Consider the following 13,692-nt stretch of genomic DNA (forward strand, 5'->3'; position numbering starts at 1 on the left):
GGCACAGCCAGGTAGCATGAATATTCATACTTTTATTTTTTTACCCCCTATTATGAAGCACCCTAATATATATGTGTATATTTATATGTGTGTGTGTGTATATATATATATATATATATATATATATATATATATATATATATATATATATATATATATATATATATATATATATATATATATATATATATATATATATACACACACACATACACACATCTTTGCACTCCTGCCTTTTTTCTTTTTTATGTTAAATGTTATCATGTTAGTTTAGTTATTTTTCTATGAGGTGTTATAATAAACTCATTTTCTTGTTTTAAATTATGCCTTTATTCCTATTTCTATGTGCTGTAGTTGTTTTTCTTGTCTGTTCATTGACATTATTTCACTTTTTTCCTTGCCAGTTGTTAAATTTTCAGGATTAACCTTTTCCAATTCAAATTTTTAAGCAGTGAGGCCTCTTCAATATTTGACTATTTCCATCTGTCCATCTGACCGTCCATGCGTCCATCAAAATGAAGAAGAAGAACCTTTAGAACACATGGTGTTTGCCCGAAAAATGGATCCTTTTGACCCTTTAGTCTGCTGAGACTCCATTCGACCTTTGAGGTCTCTTTTAGACCCTGAAAGACCCAAAAGACCAAGATGACCCAAACATCTCCAAGGACCCAAAACTCCCCGAGGACTCAAAAGACCCCGATGACATAAAGTTCCTGAGAACCAAGAGAGCCTCAAAAAGACCCCAAAAACCCAAACGACTCAGGTGACCCAAAAGCTAATTAACTGCAAAGAACCCAGAAGAATTGGCATGTTTTAAATGCACGCCATGTTCAGGTGTACAGGGCAGCTTAATAATTCCTTCTGTGGCATGGCATTGTATTTCCAAAATTAATTACAAAAATAATGATAACTTTGTAACAAAGCTTATGTTAATTAATACAAATAATATTAACAACAATAATAATAGTAGTATCATTTGGCAAGAATAATAACCAATGTATAATCTCCGCCCTGGCCCAAGCACGTCTGGGCTTAGTGAAAGGCAAACCAATGCTCAAGCAGTACAATAGGCGAGTAAGCAACAAGGTCTTGAAGTTGAAGACCAATGAAAATTTGGTCCAATGGACTAACGAGGCCACTCGTGGTTCAAAAGGGTTCTAAAGGGTTCTAATCGGTAATTATAAACTCTAAAGGGTATTTTGAAAGGGTGGTTCTAAAAACGGTTCTCAAGGGTAATTATAAACTCTAAAGGGTTGTTCTAAAAGAGGTACAAAAGGGTAATTATAAACTCTGAAGGGTTATTCTAAAGGGTATTTTGAAAGGGTGGTTCTAAAAAAGGTTCTTAAGGGTAATTATAAACTCTAAAGGCTTATTATAAAGGGTATTTTGAAATGCTGGTTCTAAAAAAGGTTCTTAAGGGTAATTATATACTCTAAAGGCTTATTCCAAAGGGTATTTTGAAAGCGTGGTTCTAAAAAAGGTTCTTAAGGGTAATTATAAACTCTAAAGGGTATTTTTAAAGTCTGGTTCTAAAAAAGGTTCTAAAGGGTAATTATAAACTCTACAGGGTTATTCTGAAGGGTACATTGAAAGGGTGGTTCTAAAAGGGTTCTAAAGAGTAATTATTAACTCTAAAGGGTTATTATGAAGGATATTTTGAAAGTGTGGTTCTAAAGGGTAATTATAAACTCTAAAGGGTTATTCTAAAAGGGTATTTTGAAAGGGTGCTTCTAAAAAAGGTTCTAAAGGGTAATTATAAACTCTAAAGGGTTATTCTAAAAGGGTATTTTGAAAGGGTGCTTCTAAAAAAGGTTCTAAGGGGTAATTATAAACTCTAAAGGGTTATTCTAAAAGGGTATTTTGAAAGGGTGCTTCTAAAAAAGGTTCTTAAGGGTAATTATCAACTCTAAAGGGTTATTTTAAAGGGTATTTTTAAAGGGTGGTTCTAAAAAAGGTTCGAAAGGGTAATTATAAACTCTAAACGGTTATTCTAAAAGGTATTTTGAAAGGGTGGTTTTAAAAAAGGTTCTAAAGGGTAATTATAAACTCTAAAGCGTTATTCTAAAAGGTATTTTGAAAGGGTGGTTCTAAAAAAGGTTCTTAAGGGTAATTATAAATTCTAAAGGGTTATTTTAAAGGGTATTTTTAAAGGGTATTTTTAAAGGGTGGTTCAAAAAAGGTTCTAAAGGGTAATTATAAGCTCCAAAGGGTTATTCGAAAGGTATTTTGAAAGGGTGGTTTTAAAAAAGTTTTAAAGGGTAATTATAAACTCTAAAGGGTTATTCTAAAGGGTATTTTGAAAGTGTGGTTCTAAAAACGTTCTTAAGGGTAATTATAAACTCTAAAGGGTTATTGTAAAGGGTATTTTGAAAGGGTGGTTCTAAAAAGGTTCTAAAGGGTAATTGTAATGTGTACGTAATTCTAATGGGTTTCGTTCGTTTTTCGGCTTTTCATATTTCATATTAAAAATTCCAAATGGAACCGCTTCCTTTGGACATGTGTGTGATTGTTACCCTCGCTGAGGGAGAGGTTATTTTGTTTGTTTGTTTGTTTGTATGTTTGTCTGTTTCTTTGTCTGTTTGTTTGTTTGTCTGCATAGAACTTTCATGTTTTTCTCCACAACCACTTGTCAGGTTGAGACAAAATTTTCACCATTTGTGCAACTACTCATGTAGAATGTTTTAATCATAGTTATGATGTCATGGGTCACGTGGTGTTGCAGCCATGGACATGGTGGAAAAACTGAAAAAAATTTGGACCTCTGTATCTCTGAAACCGCACCAAGGAAAAAAAAATGAAACTTTGCAAGTAGCAAGCACTCCTTCTTGGGAGTGAGTGTAATATTTTTATGATGTCATAGGTACCTTCGTTAGGACGTCATAATTGCATCTGTAGAACGCTACATCCAGTCAGTATGATAATTTTTGAAGGCCATCTCGAGATAAAATAGTCCACAAATTATTTGATGACGTCATCGATCATGTGATTTGGCAACCTTATTATTGTTGTTTTTTTGTTTTTTTAAAAACCTTCAAAAACCTTCTTCTCTGAAATGGCTGAACAGATTGAGGTGAAACTTTACACATATGACCGTCTATCCATGAGGAACAAAAGGGTCACACATTATGTCATTGGTCACATGGTTTGGCAGCCATATTGGATTTACCTGAAAACCTATAAAAATACACCACTCAAAAGAAATCCCAGTGAGGGTCTGCAATCTTTGATTGCTCTTTTTCTTGTTTTTTTTCTTTAATGGCTGCAATTATTCCCACCTTCCACTGGGATGGGCCATGGAACGTTTTTGGCACAAGCCTTTTACAAACTGACTCTTCAGGTATGATGTCCGAAATACAGGAAGTATGAATTTATCCAGCATGCCGGCAATAACTCGCCAATACTTCACAAAAGACACTGGTGGTATCTTTAACGTCTACCAATGATCACTGCTGGCAGACGAGTGCTCCAGCTTAACGTTCGTCTTGATGGACGGAGCACACATTGATGTCTTGCCCTGCGTGCAGACACCAGGATGACAGTTTATAGCTGTGTTGGGTTTCACACCCAGGCTAGACAACTTAGAGGCCACTGTGCATACCTCCAAGTTATCCTGCCAACTCAACCATTACCAATTCTAACTTGGCCCGATATAGAATCTCAGTAAACATTTTATTAATAGACAACCTCATGCCCTTTGCTGGCCCCAAAATGAAATGTTGTATTTTAATATGGCCCAAATACCTACTAGCTCTGATTGAATTTTTTTTTTTCTTTGGCTACAAATTCCTTGCAGTCTGTGTTCTGCAAGAGTCCACATTATCTAGTTCTCTCATAATAATGAATGCCTTATGCAAAAATATTTTGATTTTTTTAATGCATGGTACTCTACGTTTACGTGTATTATCTCTACACTGACGATTTATTTTGTGCACACCATTCCTTTAGAATAACACTTCTTTATAAGAACCGAGCAGCAATTGGTCCAAAAGCCGTCTTTGTGGCTCATTGAGTTTACATTTCCCATCAACCAGTGGCTGAACATCAAAGCAGTGTCTCCAAGTTGAGTGTGATTTGTCTGGAATGTTTTCAAAAATGAACTTTTGTAGAATCGTTTAAGTGTAAGCTCAAGAGGTTTTGAAATGGAAGGAGCTTAATAAGCCATCTCGAGGAAAGCCACTGTGTGTACCTCAGAGGAAACTGGGCAGAGATTGTGGCCTGCTCTTTCTAAATAGCTGAGCTTTTGTGCGTTTCCCGCGGTTGGCGCACATTCTGGTGTCGGGTTTGTTTCCATTTTTGCAGGGCGCTTTGGGGCCCCCTGGTTTCACTGGAGGTGAGGTAAGTTTCGCACAGTTTCCAACTTCTGGGGTACATTTTGCTTTTGATATCACTGGGAGAAATGCCTGCCAATTCGCAACTTGCTCTTCTGCCTTTGTCCAAATCCTGGCTTCCTCATCACCGGTAAATTAATTTTGCTGTCCCTGTTTGTCGTGCTTGATTTCTTCAAGAAACGACATTGAGGGTCTTGCACAACTTGACAGCTTAAACAGTTCTTTGCAACATTTGACCCCATTGGCAATCCGTATACTCTCTACAACAGCCTACTTTTAGATTGCTTGGCTTGTTTAGGCTTCATTCACAATTTTCTATTGTGACCTTACTCCGAAAAAAACAACAACAACAACATAGAATTCAGATCAATCTGTCCCTCGGCAGGGATGCAGTTGAAAATGTAATAACAACACGATGCCACAATGAGAAGTCCACAAAATATATCGTTTAGCATGATGCGGTGAGATTTCACAACTCGGTTGGTGGATTTTGTCAGCAGGGTTGAGGGATGACGCTGGGAGTAAGTCGAATAACCGTGAAATGGCCTTCTGGTACTGGAATTTGTGTTGAAACACCAGCAGGCCATTCCCAAGACACTTTTATTGTTGGAATTTTTCCAGAGTTTTCACGATCTGTCTTTAGAATTTGTTCTTTCACTTGCTTTGACGCTATGAGGCCTTTGGCTTGACAGCGGCAGCATGCATTTCTGGCAGTTCGACATTTAACTTCACAGTGTGTTTGACAGCACTGTGGAATTGGCTGTGCGTTGAAAGGGATAGATTGCCGCGCCATTGTGCGATGGCACAGACGGAGGTTACGTCACGTGGTTTTGTGTCCCTCAACTCCCACTGCTGCTTGTGCTTGAGATTTATTCTCAAGCAAAACTTTAACAATAGCATAGGTTGTGTTGATTTGGTGCAATAACATGTATTTTCCGATCTCGTCAAGTGTTCGCCCGATTTTGCTTAAGTTGAGACTTGACTTCATTAGCAAACCTGAGACCACACACACTGCGGCCATTTTAATCTGAATTCCGGTATTTTTTTTTCCATAGGAGAGAGGTGATTTTCCTGGAACTCATCCAGTACGTTATGTGTTCCTTTTCTTCTTTCTAAAAGATCTTAGCATGAAATGCAAATGCCTGTAAACTCTTAAACTGCAATGAGATGGGTACCTAGAACCATCAAGGGATAGAGGGGTACATTGATATTGTCAGTAGTGGTGGGTAACTGTGGTATGGATAGGTGATTGTTTTCAAGTGTACTGATTTTGATGTCTGTGAGAGGGTCTCGTCAAAAAGTGAATGTACTGTCGGGCTTTGATCATTCCTTTAATCCGTTAAGTCGACAAACTGGCAGATTGATTCCATGTGATGTTGGTGTAGCTCAGGCATGATGGGTAAAATGACCTTCCTTTGCGTTAAAAGTTCCTTGTATTTCCTTGCAATGATATGAAGGAAACAACAGTTACAAAAGAGATGGAATGTTATAAATAATAATGATATTTGGCTCTTTCTCACGAAAAACGAGACTTGTTATGATGGGCATTTGCATTGTGTCTAACTGCAAAGCCTTTGCCTTCGCTGGTCTTGAAGGTTCTTCAAAATTCCCCACGTGTGCACCATTCCATATTTTAACAACCTTCAGTGAAATCCACACACCGTATAAAGAGATTACAACTTGGAAAGATTGAGCACAGAAGACATTAATATTTCCAGAAGAATGGAAAATGTAACTTTTTGGAAGAGAGGGATGGGGTGTTTGGGGGTAGAAACCTCTCAAGCATTTATGTGAAAATGTTTAAATTCTCTGGAGTCATATAAGTAACGGTATACTATGTTTTCTGGGCCGCTCTGTTGCAGAGACAACACATTAAAGGCCCGCCAGCTATTCTCGCCCTGCCTGAGGAAGGGGTAAGCGCTTCAGATGGAAATCGCAAAATAATCCCAGGTTACCATTATACAGAATGACTGCGGCTCGTCGCGCTCCTGAGCGGAGCCCCATGTGACGTGATGAGCTGCAAGATTGTAGATTAGTGCAACTGTAGACATTCCCTGAAAAGCCATTTTCTGCCCTGCTTTCTGAGGACAGAATCACGTTTCACATCTTAAAGACCCTCTGGCCTAAAGTTATAAAGACAGCATTGTTCCATCTCGACTCATTGCTCATATATGGCTGTTTATGTGGTGACTGGAGGCAAACAAATTATTTTGGGAAAACAGAGGCATGCCAATGATTTTGCACAAGAGGAGCTGTTACCTGAGCTACTTATGGTTTGGGGTTGAATGTTACCTCAAGTTCAAATGTTACCTGAGAGGCAACAGATACCTGACTTCTTGCTCTGTTGTATGATTTCAGGCATTTTTTTTGCATCCGACAGCTTCACAGGTCTTGCATTGATAACACCCACAGCACCACAAAGGGTAGGGTAGTGTGAAGACCTGATTGATTTCTGGCATTTCATGATGGGCCAAACGATGTAATCAGAGCAACAATACACACAATAATCTCACACCTTCATGCACCCAGGTAGGCCTGGTGTTTGCTTAACAGTTAAGGTGGCCGGCTTAAGATCTTAGGGTCTTGAGTTTGAGACCCCTATTGTGCTGTTGAATTCACACCAGGTAAGTTGACTCAGCCTGTCATCCTCCCAAGGATGGCAAAATGAGTACCAGCTGTCTGGTATCAGGGGGAATTGTGTCAGCAGCACAGCTATGCCCCCAGAAAATGATGCAGAATAAATGATGCAGAATAAATAAATAAATGAAAACGCACCCAGGTGAACAACGACATAAAGGCTTCTTCTTCAGTATCTTTTGAAACCATCTGACTTGATACTTTATGTTCTGACAAAAAATCTCTTCTTCTTCGTCAGATTATGTCTCTTTCTCTCTGTCTGTCCGAGTGGTGTGGACATTTAAAATGTGAAATTTTACTCAACAAATCGGTCTGAAAGGTTTACCTTCCTCGCATGGGCCGCATTACACACCCGCTTTCCTCGGAGCATCATTAAAACCTGTCTCCATTGCTCAGTCACTTTCAACAATATCATCACGTGCACTGATTTGGTTGTAAAACATTTTGACCTTGAGAGGATGTGATGGATTGAAGCCATTTCCTGGAAATATCCTGAATTTATTGTGGGTGAAGTATCAATATTGAAGCCTGCTGTAGAGCAGCATGCATGATACTTGGCATTGTAGGAGAGTATCCTAATTCTTTAGATGACTGTTTTCCGCTTGTGGAATGAAAAAAACGTCTCTTCGTCTTAGTCAGAAATGTTTTCGATGACTGTTGGATATCTAACGTCCACTCACTAATGTTGGGAGACGGGTCTCTCAGTTTGACGTCCATCCAAGGGATGGTGCTTACAGTGATACCGAGCCCCGTGTGTGAGCTGTGAAACACCAGAATGACAGTTTATACCTGAACCGCTATTCAAACCCAGGCTAGACAGCTCAAGGGTGAGTGTGCACACCTAAAGGCTCTCATGTCAGCCCAAAGAAATAGTTAATTTTAAGGAGGTGTTCTATTTCAGTGCAATCTACTTTTTTGTGGACCAAGAATACACCGTGATGTCTGATGATTTCCCATGATAGCACGAGTAACATGGTTGCCTTGGAGCCATCTGTTGAAGGACATCAAGAGAAGTTTTGTGATGATTTACAAAGAACTCGCAAAAGTACCCATCCCCAATGATGGGAAAAGCTTGTCTGGTGGTAAAGGAAATAATCATTCATGCAGTTACCTTGGAAAATCAAATCCATCCTGCAGGGCTCAAGTTCTGCTTCATCCTTTCGGTTACCCTCCCACCGACGGTGGGAATACTGTTTCTTGGCTCACCTTTCGTTGGCAATGTGCTGCAGCACTTTTTTGTCCCACTATACCACAAAAGGTGGCACTATTCAAACCAATTGCAACAACAATGAAGCATACCCGGAGACGGTGTAAGGGGCGTGCAACCCATGGAATTGCTTGGGCCCCCTTGCATGACTGATCGTGCTTCACAATCTTTCGAGACGGGCCCCCGAGGTTGGGGTCTCACTTTTCCGACAAAACGCATCAACTTGTGAATGGTGATAAACAACAGCGCAAAGGGAATGCTCCATCTCAAGAAAAGAAAGCACCGTGACATAATCAATCAATTACAAAAAAGGTTTTCCCCTAATGTTTAACTGGACAGGATGATTACAAAATTAGGGGGTGAAGTTTGGTGAGTAGAGGAAGCGAGTGGAATAATAACTACGTCTAATGTTTACAAATGCAATAATAATCACAATAAAATTTAAATAATTACTAAAGGTCATACATATCGATATTATTTAGCAAATACACACTACAATTTATTGTACGATCACCAAACACCCCTCATTATTAAATGGACCAGCCCATGCGCACGGTGGAATGTTGCTGTTTTTTTAAAATCAGAGCACCTACCCCAAGGATGAAACAAAACTACCCCAGCGGTGCTGAAACACGGAAAATAGCTCAACAAAAGTAATCACCTGATTTTCTTAAAACATCACCTGGGTTGAAAATAACCCGAAATTCACGTTTTTTCATTACACAAGTGGCAGAACCAGAAAAAGGTCCTTGGCCATCTAGCACAAGTGCTGGAGTGTGTTCCATTCCCAATCAGCTTATAGAGTACTCGCCAAGTGGCTTAAGCACTCAAGGAAGCACTCCAACAAAACGGTTGTGCAGGAACGGCTGACTTGGCGAGCAATAGCAAGCTGATTGGTAATTGGACACACCCTTGGATCAGCTGATCAGTGAGTTTGTGTTTATGGCTGGTGGTGAGATTAGGAGGTTACCATTATTCCAATCGCAGAAAATCATTTGTAATTTATCTACAGGAGTGCGGCCAGAGAGGATCACGGTATTCTTTTTATTACTACCAATTATTGTCCTATTATCATAATATAATGGGCATAAGTCTGGAACTTCTAACACACTTTTCTCCGAACATATTCTGTTCATACTTCCGAAATCTTCACATTGTGCGTTCCATGTATTTACGCAGGTGATTGCGGATTCAAAAATTCGAATATAGATAAGATTTTCAAAAGAGGGAATCGATGACGTCACAATCAGCAGCGTTCGGCGGCAAATCGACGGCTGGGTCCCAGACAACGTGCTTTACTTAACGAAGTCCATGAGTTTAGGATGTTTGTTCAACTCAGCATTTACGACTTTTATTCTGCCATGTTGTTAATCTGTTGATGGAGGTAATATAGAAACGATTAATATGTTAAATTGTTCGTGTTACTCATCCGGCACTGTGTGTCAAGACAACAATCTAAAGCGACCGGTCTCAAATGCTACCATGGGCACCCAGACACGCCATCAATATTAACTGAGCTGTTGAATGTGACGCAAAACATCCAAAGAAACTACCATAACCGAGTATTGTGATCCGTCCTGTCCCCCATACCCGTCGTAGATGGGTATCTGCTAGCAGGTCGACTCCAGACAAGGACCGCTTAAGCAGCTCATTCTGTGCTGCAGGGATAACCGAGCGGAGTTATCGTCGACCTCGACGGTTCAGATTATTAATTGGGTGTCGACACCCACTACCAATCCCTTACGTGATGCAAGATGGAACTTTCAAACAAAGGAAAGGACGCAACGAAATGGGAAACAGTTCAACAAGCAAGGACATTTATTATACAACACGTAAGCAGGCAAATAGGAACAAAAGCAGGCAAACAAAAGCAAGGGAAAGCACTACGACCGAATATAGTTAATAAATGTACAGTCACTTAAGCAGTTTCTACTTTACAAGACACGGCGCCAGAAGATCCATACAAAACCCCGAAAAGAAAATGGTGACTTCCCTTTGGGCCGTCGAGTCCTCCTCCCACGACCGTCGGCATGGTCGCACCTGGCCCTGACTCCTCTCGCGGTCTGCGAGCTCTCTCCGGTACTCCTCACCCAAACGCGCAGGTCCGCCACACCACCGGCGCTGCCGCGTCTCCCGTCTATGCCTCCGTGGACAGGCCGCCCGCCAAACCGCGAGCACAGGACCAGAACGAGCCAAGACCCAGCCTCCACAGCTTCCAGAGCAGACGAGCGCAGAGGAAGAGGAAGAGCCAGTGAGGAAGAAGAAACGCGAAGCCAGGACTAGGACGAGAGAAGAGGGAGTGAGATCCACATGGAAGGAAAAAAAAAGAGAAATAAAAGAAACACCCTACGCGCGTCCGCCCTTTATGGAGCGGGGCTCCGCTCTTTGCTCCGCCCCGTTCTCGGCTCCACCTCTCTTCGAGGCGTTTCCAGAAAGGTCTCAAAGGGGGTCGTGCCCCCACTCCGACCGCCTCACGCCGTGCATCCATCAATCGGGAGCGAGCTGCCCCACCCCTCCCCTTCACACCAAGCGTGGTGGGGGGATTCAGGCGGAAGCATCAGGCAGAAGCATCAGGCAGGGAAATTAGGCGGGAAAACCCCACAGGCTTTGTTGGTTTTCTTCTCCTCGCACCATATGCCCGCGTTCTCGGACCTTTTCCAACGCGGAAAGGGTCGTAGCTTGGTCCGTGGAGGACAGTGTTCGGAGTGCGAGAAGTGGCGAAGGTGGTGCTGTTGCAGGTGTGATCCAAAATAACGATAGAACAGAAAAACGGCTATCTCAAACGATCGCAGCCCGGTGAACACGGAAATTCCATCTAAACAATGGGTGTGGGCTAACTACACATGAACTTATCGATATATCTAACCTGAGGACCTTTCTGGTGTATTTCAAATTTCCACAGCCGTAACAATATATACACATTCCCAATTTGGGGAAAAGGCACTAAACATGGGAATTCCTCTGGATTTTTTTTGCAATCTCGGTTACAGCAACATAGGCTGAGTGAGTGTGAAAACAGCATGGAATCCTCTGACTCGTGATACAACTGAGGCTTCTGAAATGTCACTCATAATACCCTCTCCCACCAACACCGGAGCGGTACTATGCAGTGTACATTTACGAAGATAATTTGTGTCACCCTACCTTTGGAACTCCTGGTGAGGAGGCAAATTAAGTTGCTGCAGTCTTTGCCTGATGACCCGTATTCCCCTTTACAAGTTTAGTTGGTTGAGATTGTATAAGTAACGATTGAATACATTGATGTCAGACAGATGGATCCCAAATTGTGTATTTTAGTGCTATGACAATTCGACAGGGCTCACAGGGGCCCCACTCGGCAACTAGTGCATTTTGCCCCCAAATGATTAACGCCACCTCTGAGTATACCCTCTCATTTTTTGGGGGATATCACTTTTAAGGCTGAAGGAGCCGCTAACCCCGCTTGAACCTGGCCAGTGCAACCTTTTACCTCTGTGACAAATTTGGTCCAAATCCTTCCAGAGGTATGGGAGTGTACATGAAACACAGAGACAGAGAGATCGACATTTATAGTGGAGATGCCATATTTTACAGCCATTATAAGTATTCCTTTTGTATTTTTATTTGAGTCCGACCTGCAGTAAATGAAGGTCTTGTAATTTTTACAGCATGCAATTTTCTAGATTCATCTTTTCCCATAAAGTATCTGCAGAAAACGACTTTGCAATTGTTGTCTTATTTTGCACCTCAAAGGATGTAAATGGATCGAAAGCCTCAAAGCAATAGCAATCAATTTTGGTATGAAGGTATAAGATGTTTAAATATCACCAAAATGAATTTTCTTTGGATAGCACATGGAGGAAAGGATGGGGCCATAGCCTCATCAGCCCCTCACCTCCTCCCCTCCTCCCCCTACCCCCTCCCCACACACACAGCCAAAGGAAACTATGCAAAGCATCCCACCATAGGTGAATGAAAAAGACGAAGCCATTCAACGTCACCGTAGGACGGGTAGTGGCATTACCTCCAATCACCTGGTATATACCAGCCGACCTTCGTTGGTTTTGATTAATATTTTTCTTTCTCCTAGGTAGATGCTGTTTATCACTGCTATCGAAGCCCACTTCAACAGAGTAGTTTAGTTTAAAGCAACCATAAAATCACCCTTCACACCTCCACCATCTTGTTGAAACAGGGCTGTCATGAGAAGCCAAGCAGTCGGAGTTGGTGCTCGAAGAGGCTATTTCAGACAATGACCATAAGAGGTACTTTTCTACGGTTTAAGGTGTTGAATCACACAAGCCTGCCTCAGTCATTCGTTGTCCTATGGACCCCAGAAATGTTTTTTTGTTTTTGGTTTTTAGTGAAAACCTTTAACTTGGTCAAATATATACTTTTTGTGAAGATTAATTGTTACTCAACCTGAGAATTGTCATCTCTATTTTTATGGATTTATTTTATATTTATATTCTCACCTGTCCTAACCCTCACCTACTCTGCTGTCTGCAGACCCATTTCACCAAATCCAGGCCTGAGAGTTTTAATTCCACAAACAGTCTGGATGATTTGTTATTTCACCAGATCCTTCTGTTCCATCATACGAGTAGTATGTCCAATACAGTGAACGTCTATGTTCACTGTATTTTTTACCTTGTATGCCTGATTAATTGATTACAATATACAGTTAACACATCCCACCATGCAGCAGTAGACGGGGTTTTACAATTGTTTGTGTGTGTGTGTCCGTGTGTGTGTGTCCGTGTGTGTGTGTGTGTGTGTGTGTGTGTGTGTGTGTGTGTGTGTGTGTGTGTGTCCGTGTGTGTGTCTGTCCAGGGCATAACTTTTTTTTTTCCATTTGATCTTTTGTCAAATTTTCAACAAACCTTTATTATGACAATGTGGGGAATATAATAGAAAATTGGGTCAAATTGTGAAAGGCAAAATCATAGTGACTATAAATAAGCCTTATTAAATTGTATGTATATATATATATATATATATATATATATATATATATATATATATATATATATATATATATATATATATATATATATATACACACACACAAGCTTCAGCACATTGAGCACAAGACTTGTCGTTTGTGCTACTCAAAATTTGTGCTACGTCTACTTGTCTACTTGTGCTACGTGTATCTACTTGTGTATTTGTTTGGGCTACGTCTACTTGTCAAAAATCAAAAATCGTTTGATTTTTTTTATCCATTGCTTCCACGTGACTTTATTTATTTACCATTGAGCTTCAGTGTGTTTGTCCAGGCCATAATATTTTTTTCAATTGAGCTTTTGTCATCAAATCTTCAACAAACCTTTATTGTGATAATATGGAGAACACAAATTTATAAAATGTACAATTTTTTTAGTTGTCGTTTTCGTCAAGTTTAGTTTGAGTACAAAGCGGATGTGGGACGGGCTTTGCATTTTGAGATTCTTTCGAGTTAGCTCGTCCCCTACGCAGCAGAAGACGGTTTTGCAATCACTACTGTGTGTCTGTGTATGCATGTGTCTGTCTGGGCCATAA

At 40.7% G+C, this 13,692-nt stretch overlaps 1 protein-coding gene across 8 annotated transcripts in view; it reads left to right on the forward strand.

Moving 5' to 3' along the window:
- The window catches only part of LOC147012715 (uncharacterized), a 286,616-nt gene that overhangs the window by 120,171 nt on the left and 152,753 nt on the right, over window positions 1-13,692 (forward strand). For 2 of the 8 annotated variants that reach the window (XM_085853811.1, XM_085853812.1), the window contains 3 exons: window positions 4,300-4,335; window positions 5,384-5,413; window positions 6,191-6,241. The exons of 4 other annotated variants lie outside the window; for them this stretch is intronic. In XM_085853811.1, coding sequence (XP_085709937.1) covers window positions 4,300-4,335; window positions 5,384-5,413; window positions 6,191-6,241 — 117 coding nt within the window. The remainder of the gene's footprint in view (window positions 1-4,299; window positions 4,336-5,383; window positions 5,414-6,190; window positions 6,242-13,692) is intronic. 2 more of the 8 variants (XM_085853813.1, XM_085853815.1) reach the window with 1 other exon arrangement.

This window comes from Eptatretus burgeri, chromosome 14 (assembly GCF_056783735.1).
Source record: "Eptatretus burgeri isolate ZD-2024b chromosome 14, Ebu_testis_v1, whole genome shotgun sequence".
Lineage (NCBI taxonomy): Eukaryota > Metazoa > Chordata > Myxini > Myxiniformes > Myxinidae > Eptatretus > Eptatretus burgeri.